Source organism: Peromyscus californicus, unplaced genomic scaffold (genome assembly GCF_007827085.1).
Source record: "Peromyscus californicus insignis strain IS unplaced genomic scaffold, ASM782708v3 Scaffold_14__1_contigs__length_90479793_seg_2, whole genome shotgun sequence".
Lineage (NCBI taxonomy): Eukaryota > Metazoa > Chordata > Mammalia > Rodentia > Cricetidae > Peromyscus > Peromyscus californicus.
The window spans coordinates 3,979,763-3,997,825 of record NW_026294436.1 but is presented as its reverse complement, the minus strand read 5'-3'; the positions used below and the strand labels follow the sequence as shown (position 1 = coordinate 3,997,825).

Genomic DNA, 18,063 nt, shown 5'->3' with positions numbered 1-18,063 from the left:
AGCTAGCCTGGTCTACAGAGTGAGTTCCAGGACAGGCTCCAAAGCTACACAGAGAAATCTTGTCTCGAAAAACCAAAAAAAAAAAAAACCAAACAAACAAAAAACCACTTAAACAAAGGTTGCCATTTGGGCAGGAAACTGCCCTTGCCTCAAGTGCTGACAGTATGCTGTCCAAATTAGATGAGCAGGATACAAAAGAAGGCAACTTCAAACTTTGCCAAGACAAGGCAGTAATTAAGTTGGGCACTGTCTTAGTTTGGATTACAATTGCTATGATGAAACACTATGACCAAAAGCAATTACAGGAGGAAGGGGTTTGTTTAGCTTATGCTTCCACATCATAGACCATCAGTGAAGGAAGTCAGGACAGGAACTCAAACAGGGCAGGAACCTGGAGGCAAGAGCTGATGCAGAAGCCATGGAGGAGTGCTGCTTACTGGCTTGTTCTTCATGGGTTGCTCAACCTGTCTTCTTATAGAACTCAGGACCACCTACCCAGGATGGCACCACCCAGAACGGGCTGGGCCCTCCCTCATTGATCACTGATTTAAAAAATGCTCTACAGGTTTGCCTACTCAATCCTATAGAGATATTTTCTCAACTGGGTTCCCTCCTCTCAGATAACTCTAGCCTGTGTCAAGTTGACATAAATTATTCAGCACAGACACATCACAGTAGCACTCATTTTATCTGAATATTGAATCTCTTACCTGTTTACATATTGTTTCAGCACCTCTAACATCTTTGTGAGGGTGGGGTATACATGTATGCAGGTACCTTTACATATGCAGACGTCAGAGCATAACCTTGGGTGTTGTTTCTTAGGCACACCCCCCCTTTTTTTTTCTTTTTAAGGCAAAGACAGGGTCTCTTACAAACCTGTAAGGTAGGGTAGTCTGGCTAGCCAGCAAGCTGAGGGGTGGGGGTGGGGGTGACCAGTCCTAGCCTCTCCAGCACTGGCTATTGTAAGGACACATTGACAAGCCTGGATTTTTCAATTTGTTGAGAATGAACTTGGGTCCTCCAGTTTGCCAGGTGTACTGGTTAATGCCAGTCATCAACTTGGCAGAATCTAGAATCTTCTGGAAGATGGGCCTCTGGGCATGCTTGTAGGGGTTATTTTGATTGGGATGAGGTGGGAAGACCCACCCATTTTGGATGGTTCCATTCAGTGGGCTCTGATACTGAACTGAACAAAAGGAAGAAAGCCAGTTGAGCACTAGCACACATTCCTTTCTGTCCCCGGTTGTGAATGAGATGTGAGCTGCTGCTTCAAGCTCCAGCTACTCTGAGCTCCCCATTGTGATATATGGACTCTTGACCTGAGAGCCAAAATAAACTGCTTCTATTTGGGTTGCTCTTGTCAGGATATTTAATCACAAAGAACAAGAAACATAAGACACAAAACCCTAACATCTTAAAGGAAAGCCAAACCTTCCCCTTATTTTCATGTTAATTTTAAAGACAACTACACGCAGATCAAAGGTGTTTGTTGTGAGGTCACAGCTGATCACAAGAGATCATCAAGGGAGAAACAGTCTATGTGAACACCAACGCTACAGTTACAGCAGACACCACAGCACATGCCTGCAGCCCAGCTAGCTGGAAGCCTCCAGCTGAAAGCCAGCTTGGGCAACACACCAAGAGTCCACCTCCTTAAATCATTTCAATACAAATTTCAAAGGTAACTGGGCTTGCTTTACAGCTCAGAACTTACGAAGTTAAGAAAAGTTCTTCTCCAAGCCAAGAAGCACATACAGCTCACCTCAATGTGCAGAGCCTACCGGGCACAAAACCTTGGGTTTCATCTCATAACACCAGAAAAAAACAGGTATGGTGGTGCAAGCCTGGAATCGCAGCTCTGAGGAGGGTGGAGGCAGCGTTGGAGTCAGAAAACATCAGGAAGCCACCTTAATTCTATCAAGTAGTAATTAGCCCAATTTTTAAGCTAAAACTATCCTCAGTTACCACCATTGGCTTTGGAATTGAGGCCTAGCTAAATGGGGAGGGCTGCTATTCAAGCCAAAGGGCACAATTTACTCTTGTAAGTGTGTGGAAAGAAAGTCTTTTGCATTCCTGGAATTCCTCCTGGTATTGTCTCAATGGCATCAAACTTCTAAGATGGAGTCCTCAACTGCTCATTCCCTACAGGCTCTGGCTCCTATGAATCCAATCACTGGTCACATTTATGTGAGTCTAAAGGCTGATATCTTAACTGTGTTGACCCTCCTTTTTATATGTAAGTAGCCAGTTTATGATACAAGGACCTATGGTAACATTCAGAAGTAAGAGCCAAGGACTTTACTTGACAAGTAATGTTTTCTCCTATATATGGGGGGCAGGGAGGACACAGACCAAGACACAAGGGCATCCCCCATGTAGTTCCAATTCCAGATACTTAGCAGGCAGTTTTCCTTAGCTATCACAACACGAAGATGAAGAAGTTCAAGGTCATCCTCCGCTAAATAGCAAGTTGAAGATCGGCTTTGGATATATGAGGCCTTTTCTCAAAAAAAAAAAAAAAAAAAAAAAGGTACAAAACACACATATAAACTCAACACAAATGCCAGCTCAACTGCTATCTATCTATCAATCTCACAAGAAGGAAACCTACAGATCCACCTCTTCTTGTCACCACAGAGTATGGCCCTGGGACCCAAGCCCAGTGACACTTGTGTGTCCGGAAGCACACTGAATAATCGTTCCTCCTACCTTCACAGTGACTCACCAGCTCGGATTCCCATCCTACACCACACGATTTCACTTCCTGGCTTTTTATAGTTTAACAGGGCCATGAGTCTAGTTCACAGGAACCGACTCTAAAGGTGATGTGTCATTTCCAAGCCAGAGCATGTGTGGGGGCATGCGAGAACTTCTACAGCTTTTTGCCTCCCCCTGTGACCAGCCATTGCCAGGTTTGTAGCTGTCAAGCCTAGGGAACAACAGCAGCCAACCTGCACTGCACAGGGACCATGAGTCAGAGAGAAACCACCTACAGGCAATGCCTACAGACTTCGGCAGCATTGGTACAACACAGCCCACCTAACCTACCCTACAGCCAAAACCCGCCTGGTTCTAAGGCCACGAGATGCCATATTATAAATCTCTCAACATGAGTTTGATCCTCAGGATCCACCAGTGGGGAAAACTGGGCTCCTGCGAGCTGTCCTCTGACCTCCACGAGTCCCACTGCAGCACACAAATACAGGAAAGAGAACAGTAACAGTCAGAAGAGCTGTGAAGGGCTACCCCGCAGGCATGACACAGTCCATGCAATCATAATCCCCCAGCAGCAGCTGCTTCCTACAGAGGGCCTATATAAGGCCTATCAACAGACCCTAACATCAAGCCCATGAGACCCAACCCTTCCCTGCCAAACTATATGCTCCTGATGGATTCTAGGTGTGCTGGCTGGTTTATGTCAACTTGACACATGCTAGAGTCATCTGAGAGGGAGCCTCAACTGGGAAAATACCTATGTAAGACCCAGCTGCAGGCAAGCCTGCATGGCATTTTCTTAATTAGTGACTGATGGGGGAGGGTCCAGCCCACTGTGGGTGGGGTCGTTCCTGGGCTGATGGTCCTATGGAAGTGTAAATCACATAAACCCTCTCCTCCCCAATTTGCTGCTGGTCATGGTGTTGCTTCATAGCAATAGTAACCCTAACTAAGACACTAGGGGAGGAGCAGGCGTGAATTACAGAACAAAACAGACAGGAACCTGAGAAAGGGACTATGGGGATATGGTATTCGGGGTAGGAGGGAGACAAGAGACAAGGAGACAGTTATCAAAACGCACTACATACAGGTAGGGAACTGTCAAAAGAACAAATGTAACTGTTCAAGAAAATGTAACTCTTCTCCCAAAACCTTGTAAGACTGTAACTTCTACTGGTTTCTGTGATGACCACTCCTTTTTTGCCAACCTCTCCCATCTATTTCCTCTGCCTGATGGACTTGGTTGCTGTTTTGTTTTGGGGTGGGATATGGCATCTGCTCACATGCATGTCCCGACATGTTCACCTATGTACAGATGGAGGCCCAAGGAGAATGTCAAGTGTCCTGCTCTATCACACTCCCCTTCCCCAGAAATGGGGTCTTCCACTGAACCTGGAGTTGGCTCGCAGGCTGCAGGCTCCAGCAATTCTCTCGTTTATCCTCAACATCGCTAGAGTCACAGCCAAACCCAGTTTTGGGGTATTTTTTAACTTGGTATTGGGGGTCTGAATTCAGATCCTCAAGCTTGTGCAGCTTGTGCTCTTAGCCACTGAGCCATCTCCCCAGCCCCCAACTCCTTAAACCATGCCCTTGGCTGAGGTTTCTACCCTCAACTCATGTTCAACACTTCCCACGTTCTCTGTGGAGCTTGCCCATTTCTGAACAACCAGCTAGCTGCTACACAGCTTCATCCCCAAACATCCGAGGGTAACGCTTTAACTGCCAGTGGCCCTGCAGACGATCCTTCTCCACTCCCCAGCTGAGTTAACTGCACCTTAGTCTAAGTTACCCAGCTCATTCTTATTTAACCAACCAGTACTAGCATTTTACACTTCACAGTGTGGGTTACTGCCTGGTGAGGTGGTTGTTTTTATTTGTACAGTGCTTACTTACTGTAGTGGCCTTGACAGTTAATGTACATCTTGGTTGTCAGTTTGATTGGACATGGGATCAATTATGGACATCCCTAGCTGGGTCCATGAGGGTATTTCCAGGAAGGACTAAGGGGAGAAGACCCTCTCCCAAAGTGGCAGCGCCTCTGGCAGCAGCCCTGCCAGCTTCATTCCCTGATGGTGAGCATTGACTCTGCTGCTGCCATCAGCAGTCACCATTCACTGAAGTCAGACCCAGCTTCTTCAGCCTTCCAACTCACTGGAATTCCAGCAGTTCTCAGGAATCCTCCAGGCCTTAGTGCTGAAGCATCCACATTTGGGGACCTAAGCCTCAGCCTCTGCAGTGTGTAGGCAGCCATTGTTGAACTAAGTAGTCCATATTACACAAGTAAGCCAATCTAATAAATCCCCTTTTATAATTTATTCATTCCAAGAGTCCTGTTCCTCTAGAAACCCGAATACAGTTGGATACTAAGAAAAATTACTTCAGGCTTGGGAAAAGCCCTCATGTCAGGCATGGCTAGGAAGTCCCAGCTGAAAGAAAAACAGTTCAATCCAAATAAAGAAAGCTTCAGTAAGAACACATCCAGGGCAGTTCTTCTTCAGCCTGCCTAGGAGCTTGGATGTCTTTCTGGTACCTCTTTCTCTTTTTAGGAAACTTTGATTACAGCTGATTTATTTTATGTGTGCACATTAATGTGTACGCCAGAGGACAACTTGTGGGAGTCCATTCTCTCCTTACACCATGTGGGATCCTGAAGTCCTGAAGATTAAACTCAGGTTATAAGGTTAGTGGCAAGTGCCTTTCCCCACTGAACCATCTTGCTGGGCTCTATCTGGTTTTCTTTATTAGTTCGGTTGTTGTTTTATACGATTTTTATTTTTAATTATATGAACACATGTGTATCTAGGAGTATAAGAATTGGAGTACAATTGCCCAAGGAAGCCAGAAGAGAGCATCACATTTCCTGGAGCTGCAGTTACAAGCAGTTGAACCACCAGACTGATGTGGGTGCTGGAAACCCAATTTAGGTCCTCTGAAAGAGCCGTGATACTCTTAATTGCTGAGCCATCTCTTCAGCTGCCCTATCTGGTTTTCCAAAATTGAGAAACAATTGAGGTTAGGGCTATACACCAATTGGTAGAGTGTTTGCCTAGCGTGTGCAAAGCCCTGGACTTGATCCTACTATGACAGTATTGTGGATCCCACCTGCTAGTCTGGTACTCAGGAGCTAGAGGCAGGAGGATCAGAAGTAAAACCATCCTCAGCTACACAGCAAACTGAAGGTCAGCCTGGGCTACATGAGATCCTGTCTCAAAAAATAAATGAAGAATAATTCTGGGAGCTGTGTATCTCAGTGGTAGAATGCATGTTTAGCATATGTGAGGCCCTGGGTTTAATCCACCTGGTCATCAAAACAAAAGCGTATACTAAAACCAGAAGCGAGTTTTCCCTGACATCTTCAATTCAAACACCTTTAATTTCCTGGTGGAGGTAGATCACAGACATTAACTGTAATTTCCATTAAAGCCCTGGGCGTGGCTAGTGTCCTGGTTAGTGTCACTATCACACAACAGCACACGCTTACCACTCCAGGCTGCTTCAGCATCAAAGAAACCGTTAACAATTCATTCTCCCCAGAGAAGAGTTCAAACAGAAGCACACTAAGTTACAAAGAGACCAAAAACAGTTTTATTGCTTTACAAACCAGCAACAAACACAACTAATTATCAACATGACACTTCTAAATTCTCAAATGGAATTACAAGACCAGATCTAACTCTCAGATGGAATTACAAGACCAGAACGTACGCCTTTGCTTTAAGTGCAATTTCATTGCATTTGTTAAAACTCAAGTTCAAGAGTCAGGCAGGTACAGTGGCACTGGCCTAGTGCCCCAACTGCTTGTCAGGCTGAGGCAGGAGGAGGGCTTGAGCCCAGGAGGTTGAGACCAGTCTAGACAACACTACAGGTGGGACAACACACCCTCTGTTTCTAAGTAGGAAAATCTAAAACTTTTGGCAAGAGCTTTACTGTCCAGCAGAGCCCACACTGAAGCAACAAAGCAAGGACCTGTGGAATCTCCTCCTCTAGGTGAAGGTGTGGCTGAAAAACCTCCTCAGTCCAGCGTGTGCTATGACTGAGCATTTGAAACAACGTTCCCAGACACTTTCAAGAGCCTAAACCTGTACTCAGGAGGTAGAAACAGAATTGCAAGTCCCAGGACAGCCTGAACTAGGAACTAAACCCTGTCTCAAAGGGCAAACTAACAAAAAAATGGCCTAATAACTTACTCTAAGCCTGCAAAAAGATCCAGGAAGAAAGCTAGTCTACATGTCCAACAATATACAGCAATCACATCTCATCCCTACCTTTGTCCCTCATGATGGGAAATTAAGCGTCGGCCTCACCCCAGCCCACAGAAAATGAGGGGCTGAACCTAGGCCTCAAACATGCTGGGAAAATACGGTCACTCAAACACTCCCCTAGCCTTTTAGGTTGTTTTCTGCCACAAGGTCTCAATCAGCCTGAGTCTTGAGGCCTTGAATTTGCCCTTCTCCTGCCTTAGCCTCCCAAGTACCTGGGAGTACAGGCCTGCAATTTCAGGCCCCATTCTCCAGTCAGTCTGTAACCACCGCCTGATAAAAGCCAGTGTCAAATATCCCACTGCACAGACATGAAGCCCAAACTACTACCAAGCAAGAAAGGGTACATTCCTAAATACTTATTACACTGGAAATGCCAGCAGCTTCCTTTCAGAGAGTGTCAAAAAAACTAGGGTATTTTTGTTGTTGGATTTTGGGTTGTTTTTTTTTTATTAAGTCCCAGGGATGGACCCAGTACCTCACACCTGCCAGGCAAGTGCTCTACCACTGAGCTACATGACCAGCCGTGACTTTAACAACTTCAGTCCTGCCCCAAGAATGGCCATATGTGCATTCTTATACTATCTGAAAAGGAGAAGGGTTGGAGGAGCCCACAACGTTCACATGATACCCTGAACTGTACATTTAAAACATACTGAGAGCATCAAGACCTGAATTTTCTTTTTTTGGGGGGGGGGGGGGTGGGGGGGGGAGTAAAGGGGAGGTTCGAGACAGGGTTTCTCTATGTAGCTTTGGAGCCTGTCCTGGAACTCACTCTGTAGACTAGGCTGGCCTTGAACTCAGAGTTCCACCTGTCTCTGCCTCCCGAGTGCTGGGATCAAAGGCATGCACCACTACCGCCCGGCAAAACCTGAAATTTCTTATTCTAAAAAATACTACCAATCACATGAATTTTTTTAAGCCAAATTTTACTTTCTTCCACACCAAACAGCACTGTTTTCTCTAAGAACACACTCCTCGGGTACAGCTAATGAATGAATGCATGAAGATGGCTTTCTACTCCGAGACCAGGTCTAGCTGGCTGCTGGGAAAACGTCTCATGGTTTACGAACACAGCACATGGGTGTTAGCTCAAGACAGGTGTGACAGTGACTATAACTACTATGGCAGGCAGGTCACAAGGTGACCTCAGAAAACAAGGTGCTCTAACCAAACAGAGACATCACTTAATAGACCTTTCTAAAGAACTAGAGACATCACTAAACAGACCTTTCTAAACCGGCCTTGCTGAGTTGGACTGTACAATTTCATCTGCTGTATTTTGATGGCAGTGAAAGAATCGGGGCCTCTAATTTTCTTGGGAAAAAAAAAAACAACTACTAATTTACAAGGCTTCAAATAAGGGGAAAATCAAGATCCCCTGCTTGTCAACCATTCTCACACTGTACCCAGGCTAGGAAGGGGAATGGAGGACTAACTTGGACTTAGAAAATATCATGGGTCACTTCAGGAAGAATAATGAACAAGACAACAAACCTGTCAATCAGTACATCAACAGTCAGGTAAGCAAGAAAAGAACTTTTACCAAGAGACCGACAATTACACTTTGGACAAAATGGTAATACAACAAATTACACAGCAAGTTCACTGAAACTTCAACAAAGAAAATCCTATCCGTGGAAAGGTTTCTTAGATCCAAAAAGTATCTCAATTCTGATACTCACGCCACACAGCTGGTTACGAAAATAAAGCGCGGTGTTTAGCAAGTGGCGTGCTAACTACAGGAAGAGGCACTGTGCTAGCCCTCCCTGGCAAATGCCAAGTCGGCAAGGCCAGCCGCAGGGAGAAGCTCTTATTTTTCCCCACAAGCCGCTGCTGTCTCCTTATTGAAGCCTCGGATGGAAAGATCATAGACCACCTCCTCTACTTTCTTCACGTCGTACTTCAAGCCATCGTAGCGCTTCCTCAGGGAGTCGTTTTTCAGATTGAGAAGGCGAAAACCTGAATCCAGCTCATTGATGAAGGTAGAGATGTGAAGGGGCCGAGAGTAGTCTCCAGCAGTCACACTGTTGACAGACAGCCTCGACTGCACAAGAAGAAGAAATCAAGTGCATTACTATGTGGTTTCTCCCTTGGCGCCTCCCCGCAAACACAGCTAGAACCTCCAAAATAGATACCTATACATAACTGAGACTCTGTATTCAGGTGCATGTAAGCACATTAAAATAGAAGGTTCTCTGAAGCAAACGCCACCAGAACTGACATAATGTCTGCTACAAGCCCAAGATATAATTAGCATCTTCTAAAACTTCTCTAATGCCTTCAGCTGGCTATTGTGGAATAAAGTTATGTTAAATTAAGCAAATGTCAACTTCACAGCTCATCAGCTACTGTTCAGAACAGAAAAAAAAATGTCAGGGCAATCAATGACTCTGTTATCTTCGGAAACCTAGGCCAAATGATCACATGTCTATAGCCAACTACTGAGGGCCCATCTGGTCACCCAGAATTAGTAACAAAGACAGACAGGTTAAAAAGCCAAAATTAAGTCAGTTCAATGTCGTCTTGAAGGAGAGGTAGGATTTCAAGACCCCAACTCAAGAGCCCTTTCTCATGAAGTCCTACCCATTCTGACAAGCTTCTCTGAGCTACTCATTCAGTACATTCCCAGCACACACAGTAGTCAAGACACTTCACCCAGCCACTAACAGTGACCCAGTGTTCAGATTCAAACATGCTGACCAATTGCCTCCTCCAAGTCTGAGTTGATGATATGACTTTTCAATGGGTTTCAGTATCACCTCCCCATGTTCATATTGAGAATGTCTCAAATTTTCACTGGCCCTTTCCACATACACCAGAGATGCCAAATCTGGCCCCATGCTAACAGTCACAGAATGGCTGCTTTGTTCCATCTGTTCCATTTTTGCAATGCTGTGAATGGAACGGAGGCATTCTACATGTTAGGCGAGTGTGTGACCATGCAGCCATATCCCAATCGCAGTCGTTAAGAAAGCTCAACAGAAGTTAGAAGGAAATGGAGCTCAGCTGGTAGAATGCTAGTGCCTAGCAGGCACAAATCACTGCGTTCTATCCCCAGCACTGAATAAATCAAATATGGTGGCAGAGGCCTGCAATCCCAGCTCTTCGGAAGGTGGATGAAGATCTACCTAGGCTGTATGAGACCCTGTCTCAAAAACTGCTACGTGTTTAAACAAGCATCCTTGGCCGGGCATGGTTACATGCCTTTAATCCCAGCACTCAGGAGGCAGAGGTAGGTGCATCTCTGTGAGTTTGAGGTCAGCCTGGTCTACAGAGCGAGTTCCAGGACAACCAGAGCTGTTAACACAAAGAAAACCTGTGTCAAAAATAAAAAAAAAGTATTAATTAATTTAATTAAATAAAAACAAACACCATTAAAGGAGTGGTTCCCCTTTCCTATTCCTCTCCCTACTGGGTATAACACAGTTGCGAACTGCCAGACTTAGAGCACAGGGCCACCATGAAAAAAGAAAAATCCAGAAAGTTAGAAAGATCCATGCGGAAGTTCAAAAGAGCTATCAACCAAGCATCTGCTTCTTTTCCATCTCTGGGGGATATGAAACAGTCTCACCCTGCAGCCCAGGCTGGCCTCCAACTCCCAGACATCACTCTGACTAAACCTGGGATTACAGGCATAAGCCATCAAGCCCAGCTTGGGTAGGTTTTCAAAAACTCAGACAGTCAGACCAATAAGACAGCTCAGTGAGTATAGCCTAGCAACCTGAGTTCCACCCCAAGAACCTATGTGGACTGAAGAAGAGCAGACTCCACAAAGTCGTCCTCTAACCTCTACACAATGCCACGGCACCTCACACTCCTACACTCACATACACCATACACACAGGCACAGTAATGGTAAAGCAAGAACAATAGGCTAGAGAGATGGTTCAGCAGTTAGGAGAACTAGTTGCTCTTCTGGAGGACCTGGGTTGGAGTCTCAGCACCCACATGATGACTCACAACTGTCTGTAATTCCAGTTCCAGGGGATGTGACACCCTCTTCTGGCCTTTTGGCATGTAGTGAACAGATATACACACAGGAAATACACCTATACAATAATATAAAAGAAAGAAACTGAGCTTTCTGCCTCTGAAGGTTATGCAGGCTGCCACGCCTGCTCTTGACAGATCTGTGTTGTCTACAGTTATTTTTACAGGATGATTTCAAAAATAAAGCAGATTAAGGGAATATAAAATAAAAATTATGCATCCAAAAAACCCCACAAACGGACAGTAGTATCAGGACATAATAACTGAATGTAATAAATCAATACAGTTAATGTAATTAATGAATATCATAAATATAGTTATTGAATAAATACTGCAAATGTAATCAATGAATACTACAAATGTAATTAATATCAAGAGTATAATTAATGAATATCATGAGTGTAATTAATATCTTGAATGTAATTCATGCCACTAAATTGTGAACTTAAAAATGGTTTCAACTGCAAATATATGTTCATTTAAAAAAATAAGGTGGTGCCGGGCAGTGGTGGCGCACGCCTTTAATCCCAGCACTCGGGAGGCAGAGGCAGGTGGATCTTTGTGAGTTCGAGGCCAGCCTGGTCTACAGAGCGAGATCCAGGAAAAGGCGCAAAGCTACACAGAGAAACTCTGTCCCAAAAAACCAAAAAAAAAAAAGGTGGAATGTAATCACCATACATTACATGTGTGTATGAAATTGAAGACAGCGATGTTATAAAATAGAAAGTAGTGATGGTGTCACAGGCCTATGAGGATGCTGGACTAAAGTCTATCAAATTGTGCAAACAGGCAAATTGTATACTATGTGAATTATTTGTCAATAAAGATTTTATAAAATGTAAAAAAAAAAAAAAAAATGCATCCAGGGGCTGAAGTGGTAGCACACTCCTACAATCCAGAAGGCTGAGGAGAATCACAAGTTTCTGGGTAACCTGGGCTACATAAGACTTGGTCTCAAAAAATAAAATAACCTCCACAGTCAAACTGTTCCCTAAAATTACTCTAAGAATTATTATAGTTGTCAGGAACACATGCCTTGACACTTCTAAAAGAAAGAGGTATTATCATCTTTTAAATTAAAACATCACATACCACAACACTTGGGAGTTAGAGGCAGAAGAACCAAGAGTACAAGGTCATGCTCAGCTGTTTACAGTGAATTCAAGGCCCATCTGGGTTCCATGAAATCTTGTCCCAAAAAAGGTGCCCATTAGTAAATGTGCACAGCTCCCTTCCTCAGCATCTAAACTGGCATTTTTCTGACTCTACCCTAACAGTGAACTGTGACAGATAAAATGCAGTGAGTGACTACTTCATGACTGCTGGAAGGCTTAAGAAAGACTCCAGACTTCCTCAGTTCAGACAGCCATTTAAGAATTAAGAATGAAACAGAAGCAGGAAGTTGAAAAAAGTAAAACCTGGTGGGTTGGAGAAGTAGGACAATCAGTAAAGCATTTGCCTTGCAAGCACCAGGACCTGAGTTTGATCCCCAGGATTTAGTTTAAAACAAAAGCTCGGTGTGGGCGCATGTCCTTATAACCCAGAGCCTGGGGCAGCGCAGACAGGAGGATCCCTGAACCCCACCAGCGAGCCTATCCTATTTGGTGAGCTCCAGACCAGAGACCATCTCAAAAACACAAGGCAGGGCCTACAGGACAGCTCAGTGGGTAAAGTGGTTGCACCAAGCCTAATGAGCAGAGCTCCATCTCTGGGACCCACATGGTGGAACAACAGAACCTACTAAAAGCCATCCTGTGATTTCCATGCACACTCCATGGCATGGGTACGCACACAAACACAACAAATACAACTTTTTTCTTCCATAAAAGATGACCAGCACAAGGGATGACAGCGAGGCTGTCCTCTGACCTCACGTGCACACACACACACCAGCACAAGGGATGACAGCGAGGCTGTTCTCTGACCTCACGTGCACACACACACCAGCACAAGGGATGACAGCGAGGCTGTCCTCTGACCTCCAAAGCACATTCACAGATGTGCATCTGCACACACAGGACTACCCCCGACACACACACCTCTTACCAGTTCACTGGCAAGAATCAATACTCCTGAGAGATAATCTTCCACATCCAGATGAAATCCTTTTTCCCGATCTGGTTCAACTAAAAAACATCAAATAAAAGACAGTCATGATATCAAGGCAATTTAAGCCGAAGAATATAAATAAATATACACACATACACAGTTAAATAAATAGAAATTTTCCTAGCTTCTTAGAGTGTTCCCCGCTAATCCACTCTACAGATAATACTACTGCACGCTCCTCAGGCTGGCCACCAAGCCTGATGATGACTCAGTTCAATACTGGGAACTGACGGACACAATGGAAGAAGAACCAACACCCAAGCTGTCCTCTGACCTCCATATGAGCGTCACACGTTCTGTGCACACATACTCACAGACAGACAGATATCCCCACACACACCAAAACCTAAGCTAATGTACGTGACTCTACAGATTACACAAAAGCACTTACTGCCAAGAATCTCTGTAACCGCCTCCCGAGTCACCAGGGTCTCTGTTTCCAAATACACTACGAAGGCGGCCAGGAAGACAAGACGCTGGAGCACAAACCGCCAGTGCTCGTGAAACCTGCACAAAGGCATAGCAGGTGCCAGGTTAAGGGCTGTCACAAGGACGCATGCAGCAGATCAGAAATGGGGCTCTACAAACAAAATCTATGTGCAACCCCAACACATAAAACAGACAGAGCATCTCAGCACTCAAATACATTAAATAGATTTGGCTAAATTTGACAAGTTCAGCTTTGTAGTATTTACTTGTAAGTTTAATCAATGAGAAGCACAACCCAATTTTTTATTAATACGAAAATTAAAACTGAAGAGGGCTCAAATGGTAAGAGTGTTTGCCTGGTACATACAAAGCCCTGGGTTCTACTCTACTCCACACACAGTATAAACCAGGTATGGTGGCACACATATGTAATCCCAGCATTCAGGAGGTAAAGGCAGGAGGGAGAGATGGTCAAGGCCATCATCTTTCAGTATACACCAAGTTTGAGGCCAGCCTGGACTAAAAGGAAAGAAAGGGGAGGGGAAAAATGGAGGTATGTTACAATCAAATTACAATCTCCAAACAATAAATTGTGTTAAAAAGTACCGGTTTCCTTAACCACTGTTTAAAGGAAATACGAAAACACGAGTCTGACTGCCACTACTGCCAACGTGACTTTGCTGTTCCTTCTACAAAGACGTTTACCTGTTCTAGGAATCATTCAACACCTGTTTTCTCCGGCCTCCTTACAAAACCTAACATCATAAAATAGTGCTATTTTTCGTACAAACCTGTAATACTGTTCTGCAGGAAACTTGGTCTTCAGAGACGTTAGATGTGTTTTCACCGTACCAAAATGTTCTCGGGCTTTCAAGCATCTCTTTGGAACTAATCAGAAAAGATAATCAAATTTAATAATGAAAAACTTACCAAATTGCAAATACAGTTCTTGCTTAAAAATCTATGTAGTCGCCGGGCGGTGGTGGCGCACGCCTTTAATCCCAGCACTCGGGAGGCAGAGCCAGGCGGATCTCTGTGAGTTCGAGGCCAGCCTGGTCTCCAAAGCGAGTTCCAGGAAAGGCGCAAAGCTACACAGAGAAACCCTGTCTCGAAAAACCAAAAAAAAAAAAAAAAAATCTATGTAGTCTATCTGGACATCAATCAACTTAAAACCAGAGACTCCTATCAGTCTCAGATACCTGACTGTGCCTACCTCCCACTGTCATCAAAGAAAGCTTTTACTGATTATTCTGAGACTGATAAAGTCCATATCACTACATAAAATGACTTGTCTTGGAAATCTGAAAGCTCTAAGACTCCAAGAGAAAATCATTTCAGCTCTTAGCTATCTATGCTGGATGAAATCTTACATGGGGTTCTATGTCTGACTTGACATATTAGAATCTCAATGAAAGGGCTGACTATAAGCATATAAATTTTAGAACATTTTACACTTGTCACATCATATCTACAAATGTATATTAAAAGGTATTCAGTCATTAGAAGTGTACATTAAAACACACACACACACAGTGGAGTTTGAGGTTCAGGTCAGAGGAACACAACTCAGTACCAGCCAAAGCAACAAAGCAAGACTCCTGCTGAAAAAACAAAACACCACCAACACACATACACCAACCAACACACACACACACACCAACACACACACACACCCCTTCATGCACGTTAGCCAAATAAAAGTTCTTAGATGAACAAGAGGTTTTTAAGCGTCTGTAATTAATGCCAATAGGCTGTCACAGTAACAAACATCCCTATTAATTAATTAATTAATTTTGGTTTTTCGAGACAGGATTTCTCTGTGTAGCTTGGCGCCTTTCCTGGAACTCACTTTGGAGACCAAGCTGGCCTCAAACTCACAGAGATCCACCTGGCTCTGCCTCCTGAGTGCTGGGATTAAAGGCGTGCGCCACCACCGCCCAGCCAAACATCCCTATTTAAACCACACATCTATGTACAAGTCGAAAGCAATCAAAGTACCAAGAATATTGAAAATCCATAAAATGAACAAGCTACTATTCTCTAATTTTTACTACTATAAAGACAGCATAATGGACATTTTACACAATAAAATGACACAGATGTATGGGGTATATCTTCTCAATGGAAAGTGACTTAGAGACTGACAGATTGAACAAAAAACTTCAAAAGCAAATCAAAGCACTTACTGTCCTGAAACCCAGTGCCCTGATGGACCCCTTGAAGTAGGGTCAAAATCTCCCGAGCAGTTTGTTCTAAACTCTGTACAACTTTTCGGATTTCCTAGAGAATTAAAAATAAAAATCAGATAAGGTCAGTCTATTCATTATCACAGACTCAAACAAACATTGCTACACAACCTCATATCCAGTCACAGCCCTCAGGACCTCCACAAGAAGGGATTCCCCAGGTGTAAACCCACACTCTTCCACTCATTTCTTCTTGTAACAACTCAAGGAGTCACTAAAAAGCCTTAGATTCCTCAGGTAGCCATAGAAGAAAAACAGCCACCTGCACAAGTACCCATCTGAGAGAGTACAAAAATGAATAGCGGGCAATGTAAATGTTGTATAGAACAAAGACTTAAAAACAAGTGTTGAGTGGTTCTCACTCATTCATTTTACAAATACACACTGCACATTTACTGATGGGTATCATGCAACCACCGAAGAAAGCAAGCAATCCCTCTGGCAATTTAATAAATAGGACAGGTAAATATGTTTTCATTTTTCAGGATTTTAAAAGCTAGCAGAAAAGCAACCCTTTACATTGTAAGGTCAGGATGAGAACTATAAATTGTGCTAACGGTGTTGCCCGTCTCTGTAACCTCACCGAAGACGCTAAAGGCTAAAGGTTCGAGTTCGAGGCCCCCCAGGGCTACACGTCAAGCTCCTCTCTCCGGTGCAAAAGGAAAGAGTCTGCGAAAGCAGGAGATAAATTCCAGCAAAAGCGGACAGTACATCCAAGAGTCCTCAGACAGGACAGTATCTGAAGCACTAGAGGAATGAAAAGGTAAATTTGAACACACACACACAGTAACAAGCATTAAAATGAGATCAAGGAGAGAGACATTATGAGCCACAGTATCATCTAGTTGTTTTTTTTTTTTTAATTTTATGTGGGGTGAGAAGCTATAGCAGAGTTTGTTTTCGTTTTTGTTTTGTTTTTAAAGGAATGATCACAAGTACTTAAAAAAAAAAACACCAGCAGCCAGTACAGGAAAGGTGTCCTGGAAGATAGCCCCGGGCGTTAACGGAGCCTGGGACTGGAATGCTGAAATAGTGGTACTTCAAAGTGGCAGGAAGAAAAAGTGACATGCAAAGAGGCGGATGATGCTGAGGAGCAAGAAGAGAAGTCGAGTCCGGAACCGAAAGGCGGCCTAACCTGAACCCATTGGGCCCGAAAACGAGAGACCGAGCAGGGCGGAACCAAGTAGCCCAGCCTGGCAAGGAAAAGGAGAAAAGGATGGGGAGGCTCGCCTCTCGGATGTCCTGCTCGGCAGCCAAAAAGCCCTGCAGCTCCACGAAGATCTCGCTCACAGACATGGCGCCGGCCGCCCAACAATCAGCCAGCGCCGGACCACCGCCGAAGAAGCGCGTCTCACAGACGAGCAGCCAACTCGCTCGCAACGCCCGTCGCTGTCGCGCCCGCCGCGTCCACGGGCTCTGCGCCACGGCTGGCGCCGGGGTCTTCCCACGCCCGCGGCGCACGGGAGCCCGGGCTGCCCGCTGCAATGCCTGAGGCGCCGCCGCGCGCAGAGTCCCGTGCGGGGCGCGTGTCCTGCCGCCGGGCAGCAGAACTAGGGGCGTGGTTATCGCCTCCGGCCCGCAGATAGGCATCGCCGGAAACAGCCCTACAGAAGGGGCTTCGGAGGCACGTGGCCATGGGCCGGCTGATAAGCAGCTCCAAGTGAGGAGGCGGGGCCGAAGGCGGGGCCAAGCCTTCTCGCAGATAGGCATCTCCGAAACGGGGGGGGGGGGGGGGGGGGGGGAGCGGCACATGGCTCAAAAGAGGGCGGTGCTGTTCGCTTACTTGTACACTTCAAGGGAGGAAAAAAAAACTTCACATACTTCTCAACAAAGAGCATGCCTAAACTGAGTGTGAAAGTATGTCGAAAAAAGTAATCTGATAAATAAAAATAATAAAATAGCGGAGCGTGGTGCCTCATGGCTTTAATCCCAGCACTCCAGAGGCAGAGGTAGGACCGTGTCTTTGTGTTTGAGACCAACCTGCTGTGACCTGGGACCTCCCTCGGGCAGCAAGGCCAGCAACTGGGAGAGTGTGACTTGAGATGGCTTTCTTTTCCCCTTGAGGGCATGGCTTCTCTCATCAAATGACAAATTGCTAATCCTTATCTCTAAAAGTTACAGCTAGATCTCTGAACGGTGCCCCAGGGGGAGTCTCATACCTGTCGTCCCAGCTTCCTGGGGCAGAAGCAGAGAATCCTTGAGCTAGGAGTATAAGACCAACCTGGGAGCACCGGATAGCATTGCAAGACCCCCCCCATCTCAGAGGGAGGGTGTTAGGAAAGTAGCGTTGCAAGATCCCCTATGTAGGG

At 45.0% G+C, this 18,063-nt stretch overlaps 1 protein-coding gene across 2 annotated transcripts; it reads right to left on the bottom strand.

Annotated features, from left to right (window-relative positions):
* Positions 1 to 6,280: 6,280 nt before the first annotated feature.
* On the bottom strand, positions 6,281 to 17,304 carry Tsn (translin). Of its 2 annotated transcripts, XM_052736722.1 has the most exons (6): positions 16,985 to 17,279; positions 15,695 to 15,788; positions 14,300 to 14,396; positions 13,471 to 13,586; positions 13,017 to 13,096; positions 6,281 to 9,024 (listed from the first exon to the last, which is right to left on the bottom strand). In XM_052736722.1, exons 1-6 carry the CDS (start codon positions 17,048 to 17,050, stop codon positions 8,791 to 8,793), a joined length of 687 nt encoding a protein of 228 aa, XP_052592682.1. In that variant the 5' UTR covers positions 17,051 to 17,279; the 3' UTR covers positions 6,281 to 8,790. The 2 variants fall into 2 exon arrangements, with proteins under 2 accessions (XP_052592682.1, XP_052592683.1); XM_052736723.1 differs by lacking the exon at positions 13,017 to 13,096 and having other exon boundaries at positions 8,838 to 9,024; positions 16,985 to 17,304.
* Positions 17,305 to 18,063: the final 759 nt, after the last annotated feature.

What these genes read in the sequence shown, in the direction of transcription:
- Tsn (XM_052736722.1), bottom strand. Translation starts at nt 17,050, where the DNA reads ATGTCTGTGAGCGAGATCTTCGTGGAGCTGCAGGGCTTTTTGGCTGCC. An exon ending in GGGCACTGGGTTTCAGGACA is followed by an intron (nt 14,397 to 15,694) that starts GTAAGTGCTTTG and finishes TTTTCTGATTAG; the next exon opens with TTCCAAAGAGATGCTTGAAA. An exon ending in CCTGCAGAACAGTATTACAG is followed by an intron (nt 13,587 to 14,299) that starts GTTTGTACGAAA and finishes GCCTTTGTGCAG; the next exon opens with GTTTCACGAGCACTGGCGGT.